The sequence below is a fragment of the Vombatus ursinus genome, unplaced genomic scaffold (assembly GCF_900497805.2).
Source record: "Vombatus ursinus unplaced genomic scaffold, bare-nosed wombat genome assembly UNPS02014801.1, whole genome shotgun sequence".
Taxonomy (NCBI): domain Eukaryota; kingdom Metazoa; phylum Chordata; class Mammalia; order Diprotodontia; family Vombatidae; genus Vombatus; species Vombatus ursinus.
The window spans coordinates 17959235-17979900 of NW_020954579.1; the positions used below are offsets into that span (position 1 = coordinate 17959235).

Below are 20666 nucleotides of genomic sequence, written 5' to 3' on the forward strand. Positions count from 1 at the left end.
GTCTGAGGCTGATTCTGAACTCAGGTCTTCCTAACTCTAGGCTCAACGCTCTATCCACTGTGCCCCCTAGCTGTCTCAATATCAAATACAACAACGAAATGATTGTAACAAAGTCCATGAGCTAAAGCTTATGTAGTGTGTCCACAGGGTAATCCCTCAGTGCCTTTAGGGACTGTTGACTCACAACAGTAACCTTATTTTGCACACAATTCTAACAGATTTGCCCATTTGATTTTAAAGTACACAGAAGATAAGAATCTGCAAATTAGGAGAAGGAAAGACCTGATAAAAGTACATTATGGTCTGAGAGAAGTGATCATGGACATCCTGATATTTAGAGAGTTATGCTAAGTTAACTAAGTTAACTAAAAAAATTAGGCGCATACTACAGGGGCCATTTAGCAGAGGGCAGACAGTCCGCACCTCAGCAATATTTGAGGATATCGCTAACCCGACAGCACAGTACAATCATTATCATTTATACTGATGATCCTGAGAATCGAGGAATGGTTAAATTATGTATGATTTTCTCTATTTAAGAAGGTACAAAAGGTATAATAAATTTTAGAAATATTTCTATTAAAAATGATTGGCATAAAGAAAAGTTAGGGCAGCTAAACAAGTAAGTTTAAATAACCTGTATTTGGATTTGTAATCTAGACACACACGCTCTCCCTCCCTCCCACCTACCCACTTATTCAACTGCCCAAGTGTGGTCTGGGAAATAAATGGGAAAATGATAGTAATAGTAATAGGAGGTAGTAATAGGAGTAATAGGAGACAGACAGAAACTAGACCTGTGACTTCATTGACATAAAAATTCCATCTGCTCATGCAGGTTAGCACCTTCTCTTATATTTATTGCTTTAGAGAGTTGCCTGAAATGATTAAGAAGTTAAGTGACTTGCTCAGATGTCACACAGCCAGTATATATTAGAGACAAGACTTGAATCCAGGTCTTCTGACTGGCTCTCTATCCATATGCCATGCTACCTCACTAGTAAGATATAGTAATAGTTCTTATTGATAATTATTAATTAATTGTTGAGTTGGTGGTCACCTAGTTGTCCACCACATCTAGGTCCATAGTCCGTAGATTAGAACTAGAAGAGTCTTTAGATGCCATTGAGTTCTACCTCCTTATTTTACAGATAAGAAAACTGAGTCTAAGAGATGTTAAGGTTTGCAAAACACTGTACATACCACTTATCCCGTTTGTTCTTCACAATAACACTTTGAGGTATTGTTACAAGTATTATTACTCTCATTTTACAGACTAGGAAACTGAGGTTGAGAGCTTTTCATTTTCCTTAAAAGACTAAAGATAGTCCTTCTGCTAAGTGAGAGTTGAGTATATTTGTTCAGCAGTTTTATTTCCCAACTGCTTTATCATCCATTACCATATTTATCCATTTTGCATCTGAGAAATAACAATAGGTAGCCTTTTTCTATACCACTTTAAGGTTTGCAAAGCACTTTACAAATTTTATCTCATTTGATTTTTAAAACAACTTTGCAAGATAGGTAACAGATAAGGAAACTGAGATAGAGGTTAAGTGACCAAGGTCACACAGCTAGTAAGTGTTTGAGGACTTATTTGAACTCAGGTCTTCCTGATTCCAGGTCAAGGGCTCTATTCAATGTAGCGTTTACCTTCCCCTTTAGTCTCTTGGATAGATCCCAAGGTCAAATCGTAAAGCAAGTATAGAACTAAGATTAGAATGCAGATGTCTTCCCTCCTAATAAACCCCAAGACTCTGAAACAGGAGTGAACGAATGGAAAAGCATTTATTAAACACATACTATATGCCAAGCACTAGAGATACAAATACAAAAACAAAAGCAATCCTTGCCTTTAGGAGGCTTACATTCATAGGATAGGATCATAGATTAGAACTGAAAGAAACCTTAAAGGCCACTGAGTTCCACCTCCTCATTTTACACCTGAGGGAACTGAGTCTAAGAGATGTCAAATGACTTCCCAGGATCTTGAAGCTAGTAAAAGTCTTAGGCAGGATTTGAGTTCACTGACTCAAATCCAAGTGCTCTATCCTTTGCCCCACAACGCATATGTGGTGGCCATGGAAGGATATTTTGGCTTGGAAAGTGCAGAAATGGCAAGTAGTGCCACTGATGTTTCCAGGAAAATAACAGCATTAATTTGGTTATGGTTTCAGATTTGGAGGTAGGAAAGGTGATGATAGCACCATTGCCAGTAGCAAATAGTGACTGGTGGGGAGATGTCCAGGGAGTGAATCAATGTCGGGCAAGATCCTGGCCCTAGATGTAATGGATAACTAGGGCCACTACTAATCCACCAATTGGGACTTGCTGGGAATTTGGGCACAAAAGAGTTAGGTCTTCTAAGGCTTGTTTTCTAGACTAGTTGACAAGGAATAGATGTACTTTTTGACATTTGCTGCTCAGAGTCTCCCTCCCTGAAGAGCCACCCACAGCCCCTCCTCAGAATGTCATCGCCAGTGGCCGGACCAACCAATCCATTATGATCCAGTGGCAACCTCCTCCTGAGAGCCATCAAAACGGCATTCTGAAGGGTTATATCATCAGGTAAGCCACCCAGGGAGAGAGAGAAAGAGCTTGAAATTGGAGAAGATTGAGAGCTCTCTTGGAAACATACCGCATGTTCCTACTCTCTATTATAATACCAGTAATCATAATTCACTTTTTATAACTCTTTAAGGTTTACAGAGCACTTTACTCACTACAATCCAGTGGGGTTATTATTATCCCTATTTACTGGTGAGGTAAATGAGGCTCAGATGAGTAAATGATCTTCCCAAGGTCGCCAAGCTAATAAGTATTAGAGCTGGGAGCCGAGCCCAGGTTTCCTGACTCTGATGCCAGTGTGCTGCCTGGAAGGTGTTGCTGTTTGCATGAGACAAGAAGTTAATTTGGGTCTCTTGTGAGACTGGACCACCTTTTAAGAAGTACCCAAAGAGAAGTGGGCTCTGTTTAGACTGTGAAAGATTTAGGTTAGATATCAAAAAGAACTTCCTTGTTGGTGGAATACGAAGTGGATGACAGAAAGTGGTGTGGTAGTTACCTCTTGTAAAGGCTTTAAGACCAGAAGAGGCTATCCATGCCCTGAGCTAAGTTAAGCATAGTCTTCTATGGAAATAGAAGAAATGAGGTGACTTTTGAAGGTTCTGGCCTAGAGATAGAAGACATCCCAAGCTGGACTTATGGTGGAAAGAATAAAAAGCCCACCACCTAGTTGTAACAAAATATCCTGTCCACATGCCTTTCTGATTTCAGAACATGTATCATCAGACCTACCCCTTGGAGCCCAAAGACTCTTACCATGATAGGCCAGTCTGATTCCTATCTTCCCTCTCCTGGATGCTCTCCCACCAAGAGAGACCAGGTCTTTCTCCAAGGTCCCAAGCTACTCACAAATGCCCAGGGGCTCCCTTCTGCATAGAAAAATGTGAACAGAAAGGTTCACCCAAAAAGGCCTCTGGGAGAGTCCCACCCTGCTGTCTATGTTCTTTGCCTCTCCAGGTTCTGCCTAGCTGGGTTGCCTGTTGGGTACCAGTTTAGGAACATCACAAATGCAGATGTCAACAACCTTCTCCTGGAGGAACTCATCATCTGGACCAACTATGAGATCTCAGTGGCAGCCTACAACAGTGCCGGCCTAGGCGTCTACAGTAGCAAAGTGACAGAGTGGACCTTGCAGGGAGGTGAGTGAGGGGGGGGTTCGGGTTTGTGAGTGTGAAGGTCAAAGTTCATGATTTCTTGATCTGATCCAGATACAGATCTGTCTTCATTTATTGCTGTGTTAGCACTCTTCTCTCCTTATACCATCCCTGAAGAGAAGTCAGGCACACCTTAGGTTGGTTTTTCCTGACTGGACTACTCCTACTATCACATACCAGTGCCTTAGTCATTTAGTACATATGATTAACACAGTGTCTGGCATATAGTAGGTTCTTAATAAAAATGTTTATTGAATGAATGTGGGAAAACTCAGGGATAAAGAAATAGGCAAATGCGGAGATAAAAAAACAAAGGCTGAAGGGTACATTGGAGATCCTTTATGCATTTTGATATATTAATTAGATTATGTAACATTATATGTCATAGTCTTGTACTTTTTTTTTAAATTCCAAAGCATTTTTACATCCATTGCTATTAGACTCACAACTACCTGATTAGGCCTGTATTAGCCTGGTGTGATTATTCCCATTTTGCAGAGAAGAAAACTAACTCACAATGAAAGTGATTTGGCTAAGGCCACACCAGAAGTTAAGAGTAGAGTTTTTAAAGTCCAGGTCTCCAGCAGGGTAATACAATGAAAAATCCAAAGACTTGAGTTCAGATCTCAACTCTGAAGTTTACTAACAAGTCATTTAACCTATGTGGGCCTCAGTTTCCTCATCTGTAAAATGGAGTTGGACTAGATCATCTGTAAAGGCAAACCCACTCTAAATCTGTGATCCTTAACCCAGTGATCTTTCTGTTTGATCAAGTAAAATCTATAAATTTTACCTATTATACAAAGAGTTGGACACAACTGAAAAACAACTGAACAAAAATTATAGGCAAGGGAGAGGCAGTATTGCATAGTGTTTAGAGAGCTGCCTCCAGTCAGGAAGACCCAGGTTCAAGTTCTGCCTCTCACACATACTAGCTGTGTGACCCTAGGAAAATTACCTGCCCTTTCAGGTCTCTAAAAACCTCTCTAAAGTCATAAATTGCAAAGAAGATTCTAGCCTACATTGGTTAGGGAGTTTCCTTTCCTGGGAGTTTCCTATACCTGTATCACAGGTCCACATTCCTTTTTATCCTATTATAGTCATGTACCTAGTTACTTTTTTTTGCAATAGGCCTATAGTTTTGTCCTCTCTGACATTTAAGCTTTTCCCCATTTCTTCCTCTCCTTCCCCCACCCAGTTCCCACAGTCCCCCCAGGCAATGTCCGAGCTGAGGCCATCAATTCTACAACCATCCGATTCACTTGGAATGCCCCGAGCCCCCAGTTCATCAATGGCATCAACCAGGGCTATAAGGTAAGAAGAAACTCAGCTTACTACTCTCTTCCAGGATCCCCTGTCTTTCAACAAAAGATAGAGGGCACAAATGGAACAGAAAAGATCCTCTGAGGCAATGGCATATTGTTCTGATCCATGCAGTGGTGTCCTGGTAAATGTTTAACAACCAGCTCTCCCCTCAAAAAAAAGAAATTACACATAACATACTTTTAAGTTTAATAATCATTGTTGATATTTTCTTTATCATTTTCTTTAGTCTAAATAGTCAACAAAACAATAAATCAAGCTCTGATTTGTAGCATTTGCTAATTTTGAAAGTATGAATTGTCACTCTAAAAATTTACAATCAGCCAGTTCAAACTGGCCCCAACACACTCCCAGATCAAAGCCTCTAGGCAAGGTAGCTGTAAACGTGGGCTTCACTATTGGTCAGGCCCACTGAGAGGAGTCAGTGTGACTTGGGTAAAATGGGGCCTGGATTTTGAAATAGAATGCTTTAGTTCTATCAGAAAATAAAGAGGTTGTGACCTACCCCAAAGCACACTCATTCTTCTCTGAGTATCTTTCTTTGGTCTGATGGACAGGTAAGGTAGAGGTCCTGGCCTCTACGACTCAGTTTCCCCTTCTTTATATAGTGAAAATATAGAGAAAGGAATCAGAGTGAAAGGAGTCAGAGATCTTCCTCTCTCCCTATGGGTATTGAAGACAGGGATCTGTAGCCTCACATTTGTAATTGTCCTTCCTGACACCAGATGGATAAACTAATTCTGAGTGACATATATGAGTTAACACTGTCAATGAGCAGCACAGCTTAGAAGTGGAATCTCCAACTCTTGAATTATTTGATGGGATTTGTTTATTGGTCTATGATTGAGTTACTGCTGATCCCTACAGTCTTACCTGTCAGGTACCTGAACCTCCTGTGAAAGATCTATTTGCATGCATGCAATACCTGTGATTGTTACTCTAATAATTGCCATGATTTGGGATTACAGCAGTGGGGGCTATTGAGGTTAGACTGGAGAAAAAAGTTTCCTAGCAACACTAGAGAGAAGGGAATTTTAAAAATAGGTAAAGTTGTAACTATCACGGGGCAAATGGGGCTTTGTTTCATGGTGTTGGTGGAATACAGAGGCATCCTTCCTCCCTCCTGTGTCTATCTTCTCCAAACCTTGCCTTGGTGTCCTTTGGTGGCATGCAGCACAATTGTTCCCTAGACATCATCTTCAAGATCTTGTCATTGTGGTATCCCTCTCCCAGGCCTATCTTCCACTCTCAGCCCAGGAGGGGAAATGAGCCGCAGTCTCTAGAAGATGGACCTTCCCATCCCTACATAATTAATTACTGCAGGAAGAACTTTCCTCCCCATTGCCTTCCCTAGTCTGTCTTTAATTGAATTTTGACCTAGACACAATTATGGCCAGTTCCAACTTGGAAAACAAAGAAAGACCCCTTTATCTTCCTGGGCTACCTAAACATGTACAGACCCTCCAGGCATATTGACAGCCTCACCCAAAGGAAGCTTACAGAATGTGAGTCAAAGACAGATAGATGAGACAGTTCCTGGCCTACACAGGGAAGGAGAGGAGAAACGAAGCTGTTAACACTTGGTTATGAAACCAGAAACCATGAAACCGTTCTTGGCATTAGCAGGGAAGGGCTTTTTAATTGAGACTCAAGAGGGAAGCAGAAGGCAGATCTCTCCACCAACTCACCGAGTTGGAAACAATTACTTTCCTTCACCATAAAAGTTTCATACCAAATTGGGAGACTTAGCTTCAAATGAGACCATAGGAGAGGAAACTTCAAAGGCAAAAGAGGCCCAGCAGGGCCAGAGAGGCAGGTTGAGGCGGCCAGAGCAGTTAGGCCTCAGCCTAGGATTACCTAGATCAAAAGCAAGTAGGTCAGAAACACCTGATTATACATCATGGAGAGTTCAGAAGACTGGAAAGCCAGCAACCCAAAAGAGGACAAGAGCTGCTGTTGTATGGGAGGATCAGTTTCTCTTTCTCTTCAGTGCTACTACATTTTTCTCACCATCATAGAAAAGCCTTCACTGAACACTTGATTATTATTCTTAGGTGCTATACCGTGGGAGCTCATAGAATCATGGGTTTGAGAGCAGGAAAAGTCCTTGGAGAGACTGTTTTGTCCAATTCCCTCACTTAAAATCAATTCACTTGCATGTCAAGATGTCACCATCCTGATGTCACTGGTCCTCTTTGAGAACAAAGGACAAATAGGCAAAGGTTACTGAGACCTAGTGATGGGTAGTGACTGGCACACAGGAAGTAAGCTGATCTCTGCCCTCTAGCTCTAAGTGGGAAGACCTCCCTTGAGCAGGTTAAATGGATCTCCAGGAGGTCAGGCTACTGGGCAGAGTGTCCAAGCCCTCTGGCCGCTAATGTTCTCTACCTTATTATCATTACCGATATTAATAGCTCACATTTCTATGGTGCTATTTATGTGGAGTTTACAAAGTTCTTTCTCTGCAGAAATTCTCTGGGGTAGGTAGTGCATGTCACATTTTAAGAGGAGAGAATGGAGACTCAAAGAGGTTTAAATGACTTACCTGGGGTCACACAGCCAGGAAGTATCACAGCTGGTACTGAAGCACAGGTGTTTGGATCCAAACCCAATGCTCTTTCTACTATGCTGTGAGGGGAAAAAAGTCAAGAATATAGGCCTTAGGGCTCATGACCCATTGCTCTCTGGGGAGGTCTTCAAAACCTCTCCCCTACCCTGAATGTAAGAATGACAGCTTCAGATAAACAAGGAAAGAATATATATTCAATAGGAAAAAAAAATGAATAGACACATAAATTGACAGTAAAATATCAGTGTTCTATCGACAGACATTTTTATAAACACATGTATGTATGTGCCTACATATGATAATATTAGCTAGCATTTATACAGTGCTTTATAAGCATTATCTCATCTACTCTTCACAACAAAGGAAATGCTATTATAATTCCCATTTTACAGATAAGGAAACTGAGGCTTAGAGGTCAAGTGACTTATTCAGAGCCACATGTCCAAGAATTTGAGCTCAGGTCTTCCTAACTCTAATTCCAGCATTGCATCTACTGTGCACCTAGATGCCTAAGGTGCTTTTATGTGTGTGTATCTGTATATGTGTGTATAAACATATACACATGTGTCCACATTCCTATGTATCTATACATGTGTGTATCCATGTGTATATTATATACATATGGACATATATTTATGTGTCTACATAAATGCACACAAACACAGAGTATTGCAAAAGTATTTAATAACCTAAAGTTACAAAGACTTTGGGGATAACCCTGTGTGTATGTATGTATGTATGTGCATATACATATATATATATATATATATATACACACACAAATATGTACTTCTGTGTATATATGTGTGCGTGTTAGTATTGTGCATTTATATATGCACGATAGGTGGTATGTATGTGTGTATAAACAGGCCATGCCTATTCTTCAACCCAACCTTCTCCATAGGTAATAGGTATGTGTGTGCAGTATGTATGTATGTACAGGGGTGTGTATGTACTGGTTGTTCCACCATGGGCAAGTCATTTAACCTCAATGTATCCCAGCCAATTATCCAAAATTATAAGTTGCCTATCTGCAGAGGGAGTTCCCCACAAATACGAAATTGTAGGATTGGACTAAAAAAGAAAAATACAGTCATGCTTTGGAAAACATGGTTTCATCCAGTCTTATTTTCAAATGCATTGTAATGTCATAGGACCCCAAAGGTCATGTTTCTTTTGTGGAAACAGCGTAGTGCCTGCGTTTACTTGGTAGGACGAGACTGGGAAAAGCTATTCCTTCCCCTTTGTTCTATTGGGAGAGGGATGTTGGAAGAAGGAGAATGTCAAGAAGTGTTTCAGCAGTTTTAAAATAATTGTATCTGAAATGGATCGTTACTAGTTTGAAGCCTGCCCAACATTCTCCTCCCTAGCCTAGCTGGGCCATGCCTGTTCTTCGAGTCAACCTCCTCCATAGGGAATAGATGGGAACGGTGAGCATATGTGTAACACTCTTTTATCTTTCTTACCGCTGCTCAACTTTCCCATCTATAAAGTAGGGATCCCAACCCTGCTGGCAGAAAAGGAGAGATTCACCCCTAAACTCTGTGCAAACAGAAGGACAAAACCGTAACTGCCATCTTAGGTTTCAAGCATGGAACTACAGTCATAAAGTCAATATTGTTTCTCCTTAAAATCTCATTTCCTTAAATGTGTCTGTTCATTTCTGGATCATTTTTATTGGTGAAATCATGGTATGAATCTGTTGGACACCTTCCTACATACACTTTACAATCTTTTAAAACAGTCATTATTCTAATTGGTCCACGACTAATAAAATATTTACCAAGATTTAATACTTACTGGAGAGCAAAGGCTTAGGTACTATGTAATTAATTCTAATTCATAATTAATTCAAATTTGCATAAATTAAATTGAATTAAAACATTAAACTTGCTTCTTAATCTACTCAAAAGAAGTTTGGCAATTTAATTGCCACAAAACAAGATAACTAGAATAAGGAGGATATTTAACATACTTATTAAATGCCATTTAGTATTTCTGATTAGTATTTTTAGGGTCTAATTAGTATCTAATTAACTCGCCAAAGGCTATTTTGCGCAATACTAATTAAATGCCAAAACATGGTTTATAAACATAAGACCATGAAAGGAAGAAGATTAAGCATTGTTAGAATCATGAGTTAATCAGGCGACATTGGCCGCAGTATTGTTTTATATCTATAAATACTCATGCTTATTAAAACTCATCAAGTGTTGCTTTTCATCATTAATTGATATTTAATCAACTTTGAATAAATGAGGAAATCTCAGGGACCAGCTGTCATCTTGAGAGACAGATGAAATGACTGGAAAACAGGAGATCAAGATGGAAAATGGGAGAGGAGAAGGAGGGAGGATGGGGTAAAGAAAGTGATTAGGAAAGAGGGCTGCTTAGAACTTCCAGACTAAGAGGCTTTTTTGGCTAAAGCCCAGTGGATAAAACACTGGACCAGGAATCAGGAAGACTCATCTTCCTGAGTTCAAATCTGGCCTCAGACACTTACTAGCTGGGTGACCTTGGACAAGTCACTTAACCCTGTTTGCCTCAGTTTCCTCATCTGTAAAATGAGCTAGAGAAGGAAATGAAATGGTAAACCACTCCAGTGTCTTTGCCACAAAAACCCTAAATGGGGTCACAAAGGGTCTGATACGACTGAAAAAAGACTGAACAACAACAGTTCTCAATAATTTGAAACTATAGCAGTTTTGAAAAAATAAGCATTAACCCCAAACCAAAGGCCCCAGCTGCCTTAGGGTCGGTTTTTTAATAAATGAAATGACATCAAGGTGGGACTCCTCCAGAGGATGTTACGGTGTGGGGGATAGGGGGATGGGAGCCTGTCCTTTTTGTGCCCTCCTAATGGAAAGAGGAGCAGCAATGATTTGAGGGCCTGGATTCTCTGCCCAGTAGCCTGACCTCCTTAAGGCCGAGCTTGGCCTGCTTGATAGAGCTCATCTTATCCCACCTGACATGCTGAGTATCCCATCTCCCCAGCTGATTGCCTGGGAGCCTGAGCAAGAAGAAGAGGTTACCATGGTGACAGCCCGGCCCAACTTCCAGGACAGTATCCACGTGGGCTTTGTGTCAGGCCTGAAGAAATTCACAGAGTACTTTACCTCGGTTCTGTGCTTTACCACACCCGGAGATGGACCCCGCAGTTCACCCCAGTTGGTGCGCACCCACGAGGATGGTATGTGCCCCACTCCTCTTCTAGTACCCCCCACTTTTCCTTGTAACAGTTGATCTAAGTTCTTCTGGGCAATGGGACACCCATATTTTGTTTTCCTTTCATATCATCTCCAACCCAGCCTAGGTTATAATCTTGTCTCTTTGGAAAAGTATTCACTCCCTGATTCTAACTTTCCTTGTGCTTTGGGGGGTGGGGATTGCCGGTTTTTTGTTTTTTCTGTTGTTTTTTTCCTGGGAACAGTACCTGGCCCTGTGGGACACCTGAGCTTCAGTGAAATCCTGGACACCTCCCTGAAGGTCAGCTGGCAAGAGCCTGGGGAGAGAAACGGCATCCTCACTGGTGGGTCTAATCCTTTCCTTAGTGTCACTAAATCCCAGACAGGACCTCAAAAGATTATCCTTAAAACACCACCAGCCTTCCACCCATTCTTTAAAAATAGCCAGAGAATAAATGAGAAAGCATTTAGTAAGCATTTTCTACTTGCCAGACAGGCAGTGGTGTTACAAATACAACGAAGCAAGACAGTCCTTGAACTCAGGTGCCTTACATTCTAATGAGGAAAGACTCTACATCACGGAGAGAAGGGGTAGATGCATGGCACAGGCCAGGAAATAACTGGAGACCAAGACAAGATGAGGTGATAGCTCACTAATCAAAGTCCAGGGACCCAAGGGCAGAGTCCAAGTAGCTCCAGAGGGAGAGTTCTGATTGGGAGAGCTAGAGCAGAGGCAATACAGGCTGAAAATGATCAGGAGTAGACAACATTTATATAATGCTCTAAGGTTTACAAAGCACTTTATATATCTTATCTCATTTAATCATCGTAACAGCCCATGAGGCAGGTGCTATTATTATCCCCATTTTACAGATGAGGAAACTAAGGATTAGGATTCTCTATGCTGCCAATCAATAACATACCCCGATATTTCCCGTTAAAAATCTCTGGTTTGGGGGCAATTAGGTGGCACAATGGATAGAGCACCGGTCCTGGAATCAGGAGTACCTGAGTTCATATCCGGCCTCAGACACTTGACACTTAACTAGCTGTGTGACCCTGGGCAAGTCACTCAACCCCAATTATCTCACCCAACAACAAAAAAAAAAGACTATAAAAAAATCTCTGGCTTTTCTGCCCTTTCTTTTGCTACCCTTGGCGTGACTGCCATGAGCTTCTAATATCTCTTCTGCAGTGGCCAAGCTATCTCAGTATTCTGCTGGTATTTGGCCCTTTCTATTCTAACTACAAGTAGCTGGGTTGATAATTGGTGCCCAATAGCAGTCCTGACCTTAGAAAAATTAAAAGCAAAGATAGACCTAATTAAAAGAGATAAGGAAGGAAATTGCATCTTGCCATAGACAATGAAGCCATCAAATTAGAAGAGCAAGGAGTAATCTACCTGTCAGATCTATGGGAATGGGAAAAATTCATGACCAAACAGGAAATAGAGAGCATACAAAGTGTAGACTAGATAATTTTGATCCTATTAAGTTGATAATTGGTGCCCAAAAAGATGCCAATGCCTCTCACCTTCCCAAGGTGAGAAGGATGGTACAATGGACAAGCAACAAATATTTATTAAGCACCTGCTCTGTGCAAGGCCTTGTGGTAGGAACAAGGAGTAAAAATAGGGTTGCAGCCCTAAATGAATAAATTCAATTTAATAGGATGAAATGAATAAATAAATGATAATAGGGTGAAATGAATAACTATGATGAAGGGCAAGTGAGATAAACACAAAAGAGAGGCCCAGGCAAAGTAATATGAGAAACTTAAGGAACCATAAAGTTATTTTCACCTTGGGGAATGGAGAGGGGAAGGGAGGGCTGATCAGGTAAGCCTTCATGGAAGAGTTGGCATCTGAGTTGGCTCTTGTAAGAAGTTAGGAGCATTGACAAATTAGGGAGAGGGGGGAGTTTATTCCAGATTTAGGGAAAAGCGTGAGCAAAAACAGAAATAGGCCAGAGAGCACTTCCAGACAGAATGCCAGGCCACTGAGCAAAGTATCCAAACATTCAGACCGCTGCCACCACTATCCTTCCTCTATACCCAAAAAGCACAAACAAAACAAATAGTCCATAGACTCGTGCCAATAACTCCCAGACCTTTATAGTACATGCCAAAGTTTCCTTAAGGCGAATCCTGTCAGGTGGAAAGGTAGGTTGTAACATCCCAGTATCTCACAGCTAAATATGTATCCCTTGTCCTGTTTTTCCCCCTAGGATATCGGATCTCCTGGGAGGAGTATAACCGCACTAACACCCGGGTAACACATTACCTGCCCAACGTCACCCTGGAATACCGTGTCACTGGCCTAACTGCCCTCACCACCTATACCATTGAAGTGGCAGCTATGACCTCAAAGGGCCAAGGCCAAGTATCAGCCTCTACCATCTCCTCTGGGGTCCCTCCAGGTAAGTTGGTAAAGGTAATACCACCCCAGGCATCATTCTGCCACCCAAGAACCCAATGAAGAGTTTTCTTCTCTCCTGGAAATACTAGATGTCTTCTAGAGCATTCTATCTTCCTTGAGATCTGGGATAAAATGCCTCTAAGGAAGATATCATATCCCCATAATTTCAGAATATTGGGCAGAGGGTCCAAGGAATAATGCTTCTCTAGCACCCACGCCTCAAGAAAAAGGTACAGGCTACTGGTACTTACTCCTTTGTACTCAAGAACAGCCCCTCTTTATTGAGGTCCTGTTATCCCACTGGATCATGTGCTATAATAATAACAATAAAAATAACATTTACATTGCATTTTAAGGTTTGAAAAATGCTTTGCATATGTTATGTAAATGCTATAAATACATATGAATTTACATAGTAGTAATATACTATATAAATGTTATAAATAAAATGTCATCTCATTTTATTCCCCCAACCACCCTGTGAAGCAAGTGCTATTTTTATCCCCATTTTACAAATATGGAAACTGAGACAAATAAGGGTTAAGTGACTTGCCCAAGGTCACACAGCTAATACGTGTCTGAGGCAGGATTTGAACTTGGGCCCATAGTGTGACACAGTGCCCCAGAGACTAATGTTTACTTGGGCTATGTTACTCACAGAGTAATCAGAGTGAACAAGGTGTAAAATGAAGGGCTGTACTAGAACAATGGTGTCAAACTCAAATAGAAATGGGGCCAGCGAACCATATATCAGGATGCCTGCAGGCCACGTATTGACTTAGAAAACCACATATTAGCATTATTATTTTAATTATCTATAATATTATTACCTATTAATAAATATATTTTTGCTTTTATTACCTAATTACATTTTAATCTGGTTTGGCCCACCCTAGGGAATGTTGTGGACTGTGAGTGGCCATGTGACTGACACCTGTGAGCTAGGTGGCTTTGAAGGTCACTTCCAGTTCCAAATCCTCTGATCACTGTGATAGGATATTTGCTGCCATAGTTGAGTCATATCTGGAGTACTGTGTTTTATTCTGGGTACTGCATTATAGGAAGGATTTAAACAAACTTGAGCAAGACCATGATTTTGAGAAGCCTGAAAGAAGATAACTAGAGGGGGTAGGGGGCAGGGGGGGAGGGGGAGGTTGAGTGTGAAGGAAAAAAGGTGTAGGGAGTCACATGATACCTGCCTGTCCAAACCTTCCACCAGCCCCTAGAAGGTAAATAGTACACAACAAAAGTACAGCCATCATTATAAAATTAAAGGGACATAATGGACCAAAACAGTGCTGACTAGTGGATAGAGTGATGGACGTCAGGAAGACCTAAGTTCAAATCCTGCCTCAGATGCTTACTAGCCATGTGACATCAGGCCTCAATTTCCTCATCTATAAAAATAGAGGGTTGGCCTTGATTACCCCCAAAGTCCCATCCAGCTCTAAATCTCTGATCCTCTCAGCCTCCAAGGAGGCTTTCAGGTGAGGTTTAAAGAGGAGATGGTGGGCATACCAGGGTAGCCAGTAAAGTCTTGATTGGGAGGAGGGGGAATAGAGGATAGAGCTCTGTCCCTTCCTATATAATTTTCTTGGGTTTATTTTTCTTTCAGAACTCCCTGGAGCCCCCACCAATCTGGGCATCTCTAATATTGGCCCCCGCTCTGTGACATTACAGTTTAGACCTGGTTATGATGGGAAAACATCCATCTCCCGATGGCTGGTGGAGGCACAGGTAATCGCGGGCAGAGAGGGTCTCCATCTTTATCCAACATGCCCGGGACAAGCAAACCACATGTCCCATCTTGTCCATAAGAATTAGGCTATAACCCTATTGTGATTAATTCCAAAATCCTCTCTGATGATTTGCATATAAAACAATGTTTTATATCGAATGTTCAAATGCACTAAAAACACCTAACCCTCCCAAGTCTCTGCTACTTCCTCCAAGCCCCCTATGCCCCTAACTCACACATACAAATACCAGCCTCTGACCATGTGGCCAACCTGAGGGGGGAAAACTGGTTGGATTTTCCCATTAAAGTTATTTCAGTCCTTAAGGAATATTTTACAGTCGTGCTTAAAAAGTCATATCCTAGGGTCTGGGAATATGGAAACCACCTTTGGGGCTGTTTCTTGCTATCCACAGAGTGGGTCCTGGGATTTACACCTTGAACCTTGAGCAGAAGCAGAGAGTATTGGGTATCTATGTAACTCCTAGGATTCTGGGACAGACTCAGGGCTCCTAGAGAATACTACTAGGTGACTAAGCAGGACTCTAACCTTTCTGCCCTGATGGCCCCTCCCCTTTCTCAGGTGGGAGTGGTGGGTGAGGGAGAAGAATGGCTACTCATCCACCAACTGACTAATGAACCTGATGCCCGCTCCATGGAGGTGCCCAACCTCAACCCCTACACCTTCTACAGGTAAAGCAGACAAAGAGGCAAGACCAAGGTGAAAGGGGATATTGGCACCAGGGGAACAAGGGATGGGAAGCTGGTTTTTGAGGGTTGTAGCCCTGGTCCTCCCCTCTGGGGACAATTTGCTTGTCATCCTCATTAGGTCTCTCATCCTCCCCTTTCCCTTCCCCTACCCCTAGCTTCCGCATGCGCCAGGTGAATATTGTGGGCACCAGCCCCCCCAGCCAACCCTCTCGCAAGATCCAAACCCTCCAAGCTCCACCAGACATGGCACCTGCCAACGTGACCCTGCGTACGGCCAGTGAGACTAGCCTTTGGCTGCGCTGGATGGTGAGACAGATTCCTGGGAGGGGATGGGGGGAGTAGGGGAACAATGTCACCAGAGTTTGGGAGTCTCTGCAAAGGTGTCAACACTAATTGGTACCCATGGAGGACACTGGACATGACAGGCAATCTGAGTGCCCATCAGAATCCAGCACGAGGCAGTAAAGCCTTCTGCTTTCAGAGAGAGAGAAAGAATGAGAGGGAGAGAATTGGAGGGAGAGGAGGGAAGGAGAAAGAGAGAGAGAAAACAGGAGTGAGGAAGACAGAGAATGGGAGGGGGATGCAGACAGACAGACAATGAATTGGAGGGAGGGAGGAAGAGAGAATGGGAAGGAGAGGAGGAAAGGGGAAAGAGAGAATAGAAAGGAAAAAGACGGAGAATGGGAGGGGGAAAGACAGACAGACACAGACAAAGAATGGGAGGGAGGGAGGAGAGAGAATGGGAAGGAGAGGAGGGAAGGGGAAAGAGAGAGAATAGGAGGGAGAAAGACAGAGAATGGGAGGGGGAAAAACAGACAGATAGGCAGATGGAAAGAGAGAGAGAGAATGGAAAGGGGAGAGACAGAGAATGGGGAAATGGGAGGGGGAGAAAGAGAGAAAAACAGATACAGAGGAAGGTTTTCTTCTGTCAAAAAAACAACCCCAATCCTCTGTTCATGCATACCTGTGTTCCCTTTATAATTAATCCACAAATATTTATCAAGCATTTGCTATGTACCAAGTACACACTAGACACCAGGGAAACAAAAACAGCCTCTGCCTCAAGGAGGTTACAGTCTAGCCTGGGGAGACAGCTTGTACGTACATAGGCATGTCCAAAATAACTAGAAGGTGATTTGGAAGGGTTAGGCATTAAAATTCAGGGGGATCAAGAGTGACATTATCCCTGTGCCTGAATATATCTCTTATGTACCTGGTTATTTCTATTTCATCCACTAGAATGTAAGCTCCTTGAGGGCAGGGACAATGTTTTGTTCTTTATTTGTATCCCCCATGCTTAGTGCAGTCTCTGACTACATAGTAATTACAAATGCTTCTTGACTTGCAACATGACCTTAGAGAAGATAAAACCCCACTCTGACAGGTCTCTCTTCTGGGAAATGGGAAGGAAAATCCTTACCGCTTATGTTCCCCCAAGGGGCTGGTGAATGGTCAAGAGGTTACAGAAGTGGGAAGCAGCATCATGTGATGTACTAGAACTCGGAAACCCAGGGTTGGGTCCCACCTCCTCCATTTGCTAGCTCTATGACCTTGGACAAGTCACTAATCTCCTTGGGTCTGTTGGCTCATATGTCAAATGAGGAGGTTGGACTAGATCGGTGGTTCCCAACATTTTTTAGTTTCATGAACCCCTTTCAACAACAACAAAAATGTGTTGTGAACCCCCCGCCCAGGACAATTTAATATACTACTCATGATATTCTTTACAATTACTTAATACTTAAAGCACCATTAAAGAATTTTTAGTGTGAACCCTTTGAACTATCATTATGAACCCCCCAAGGGATTAGCAAACAACTATATGGGAACTATTGGATTTAATTATCTCTAAGCTCCCTTTTAGCAATAACAATTTATGAATCCTCCAAAGATAACCCCTGGCACCAAAAATAAGCAGGAGTTATTACAGAGAAGTAGTGGAGAAAGAAAAAAAATTGGACCTGGGGTTTGATTCCTTCATCTATCATTTTCTAAATGTGTGACTTTATGCAAATTACTTCTCTCTGAGCCTCGGTTTTCTCATCTGTAAAATGGGAATGATGCTTATACCATGTACTTCATGGGACTGTTATAAGTTTCAATGAGATGATTGTTGTACTTGCCTTAAAGACCATTTTTAAATACAACTCTCTCTACTCGCATTCTGCATCTCCTCCTTGCTAAGCAATGTTTGAGCCCCATCTAGAGTCAGCTGCCCCCTTCCATACCTCACAGGGTTTTAAGTGTGCCAAGTAGCTAAAAGGTTAAACCCTCTAATACCCAAGAGAGAGTAGAGGGGGAATAAAAAAGTAATCACCAACTTAGTATAAGGCCCTGGGCAACTCTTAGCTTCATTTAATGGTGCATGGCCCGTTACCTTTCCTTCGCAGGTATCAGATCATGAGAATAAAGTTCCTTCTCCCTCTTAGCAATCCTATCAATTGCTATCCTAATGGTCTGTGGTCTGTTTCACTAAGTGTTTTCATGAGTTGAGGTTTGGGAGGAGGGAGGGCCCATGTGGCAGATGGTCAAAGCAGAAGATAGTGAGGAGAGGTTGCAGGGTGAGAAATGGAAAGAAGGGGGTTTGTGTAAGAATGCTATGGATGATGAGGTCAAAGGGCATCTGAGACTATTCTACAGGGGCCAGGAGATGAAAATAAAGAAGAGATGAGGCCAAGGCTACCCATGTGACTCTTCCTGTGGCTTGTATCTCAACTACATTCATAAACAACATCCTGGATTGGTTGGGAAATCTGTATACCCACATACCACACCATCTACTACCATCTGCCACATACCCTGTCAATTTAAGGGCAAACAAATTTCCCAGGCTACCTTGAGTTAACAATCCCAAATCAGATATATGCTGGATACTCTAGCCCCACCAGCCAAGTCACAGACACAAGACCGTGACCTGTCCCTTGATCTCCAAAGAGAAATTCAATTGGATTTAATTCAACAAGCATTTATTAAATGCTATCTATGTGGTATACTTTGGCCATACAAAGGTGAGTTGGTCCCTGCCTTCAAGGAACTTATGTTCTACTAGGAGGAGATAACTTATACAGGGATAAGTAAAGACAAACTTATACAAAAAGAATGGGGATGATCTGCATTTTCATCCTACCTCAGACATTTATCAGCTATATAACTCTTGGATAGTCCTTTTTTCTTTTTCTTTTTTTTTTTTTTGGCTGGGCAATAAGGGTTAAGTGACTTGCCCAAGGTCACACAGCTGGTAAGTTCAAGTGTCTGGGGTCAGATTTGAACTCAGGTTCTCCTGACTCCAGGGCTGGTGCTCTATCCACTGCATCACCTAGCTGCTCCTGTAACTCTTGGATAGTCACTCAACCTTTTACAGCCTCACTTTCTTCATTTATAAAATGGAAGTGTTGGACTCACTGCCCTTGAAGGTTCCACTTCAGCTCTAAATCTATACTACTATGATGCTAATTTGGGGAAATGGAATGAGGAGATAGAGAACAATAACAGCTAGAAAGAGCAAGAAAGGCCTCATATAGGAATTGTTCCCTGATCTGAGAGCCTTAAAGGGAGCTAAGACAGGGAGGTTCCAATTGGGGCAAATAATGAATCCTTGAAGTGGTCGCATGCGTTCAAATTTGTACTATTCAAAGCTATAATTATGTAAAATATGGTCATTGGTTCCAGCCCAATGGACCTATGCAATGCAAATCCCAATAATGCAAACTTTTCATAAGATTTCTTACACTAATAAAGACCTAGCTGGATTTCCAGGAAGTGGCGATGGGGGGAAGGAGAACATTCTGAGCATGAAGTGTTAACAATACCTTTGCAAAGCTACAGAGACAGGCTATGGAGCACAAAGCTTAGGAAACATCAAATAGGCCTGTTTGTCTGAAATGTAATGTATGAAGGGAAGTTATGTGAAATAAGCAGGAAAAGTAGCCTGGGGCCAGACTATGGTAGGGTTTTTGTTTGTTTGTTTGTTAGTTTTTGGTGAGGCAACCAGGGTTAAGTGACTTGCCCAGGGTCACACAGCTAGTAAGTGTCTGAGGCCAGATTTTAACTCAGGTCCTCCTGACTCCAGGGCCGGTGCTCTATCCATTGCACCACCTAGCTGCCCCATGGAGGATTTTAATGCCAAAGAGGCATTTGTGTTTTATCTTGGAGACAATGGGGAGCACGGAAGTTTCTTGAATATGGGAGTGGCATAATCAGACCCATGCTTTAAGAATGTCACTTTGGCAGCTTTATGTTGGGCAGATTGGAGAGGCAAGATACTAGAAGCAGGAAGACTGAAATAGCCCAGCCAAGAGGGGTTGAGGGCCTGAACTTAGAACCACTGTAGAGCCAAGTGTAATCATCTCTGCTCCCATTCAACTTCCCACCAAGCCTCCCTCAATCTACCAGTAAATTATTAGAAATTTATTAATTGCAGCAACTTAGGAAGCCATACAGTGGATAGAGGCTGAACTCAGAGTCAGGAAGACCCGAATTCAAATTTGGCCTCAGACACTTACTAGCTATGTGACTTTTTGTCTCAGTTACCTCATCTGTAAAATGGGGACATTAATAGCACCTACCTCTCAGGGCTATTGTGAGGATCAAATGAGATAATATATGTAAATGGAATGGAGTAAATGTAAAATACATGTAAATAAAGTGGAGTCCTTGTGAGTGGTGAGAAGGGATTGGACACTCAATATGCAGAGGGAGAATCTACAAAATTTAATGACTGATTGGATCTGGGGCGATAGGTTGAGCTTGGGAGAAGATTCACATATGACTCCAGTATTATGAATCAAACCAAGAGGAAAGGGGGTTAAACTACCTTTGTAGGAATTGAGTTTAGATAGAAAGATGGTCCTAATGATGAAATACATCTATATACCTGTCTCTCTCTATGTGTAGATATAGATATAGATATAGATATAGATACATATTTTTATAGATATAGATATGTATTTTTATCTATATAGATGAAGATATGTATATAGATATATATCTTATTTCTCTCTATATATAG

The 20666-nt window shown here is 41.9% G+C and overlaps 1 protein-coding gene across 1 annotated transcript in view; it reads left to right on the forward strand.

Moving 5' to 3' along the window:
- Positions 1 to 20666, forward strand: part of SDK2 (sidekick cell adhesion molecule 2) — a 449888-nt gene that overhangs the window by 341378 nt on the left and 87844 nt on the right. Inside the window, exons 16-24 of the mRNA XM_027873081.1 lie at positions 2428 to 2568; positions 3523 to 3704; positions 4918 to 5033; positions 10606 to 10801; positions 11042 to 11140; positions 13022 to 13213; positions 14828 to 14949; positions 15531 to 15640; positions 15814 to 15964. Of these exons, the coding sequence (XP_027728882.1) occupies positions 2428 to 2568; positions 3523 to 3704; positions 4918 to 5033; positions 10606 to 10801; positions 11042 to 11140; positions 13022 to 13213; positions 14828 to 14949; positions 15531 to 15640; positions 15814 to 15964 (1309 nt within the window). The remainder of the gene's footprint in view (positions 1 to 2427; positions 2569 to 3522; positions 3705 to 4917; positions 5034 to 10605; positions 10802 to 11041; positions 11141 to 13021; positions 13214 to 14827; positions 14950 to 15530; positions 15641 to 15813; positions 15965 to 20666) is intronic.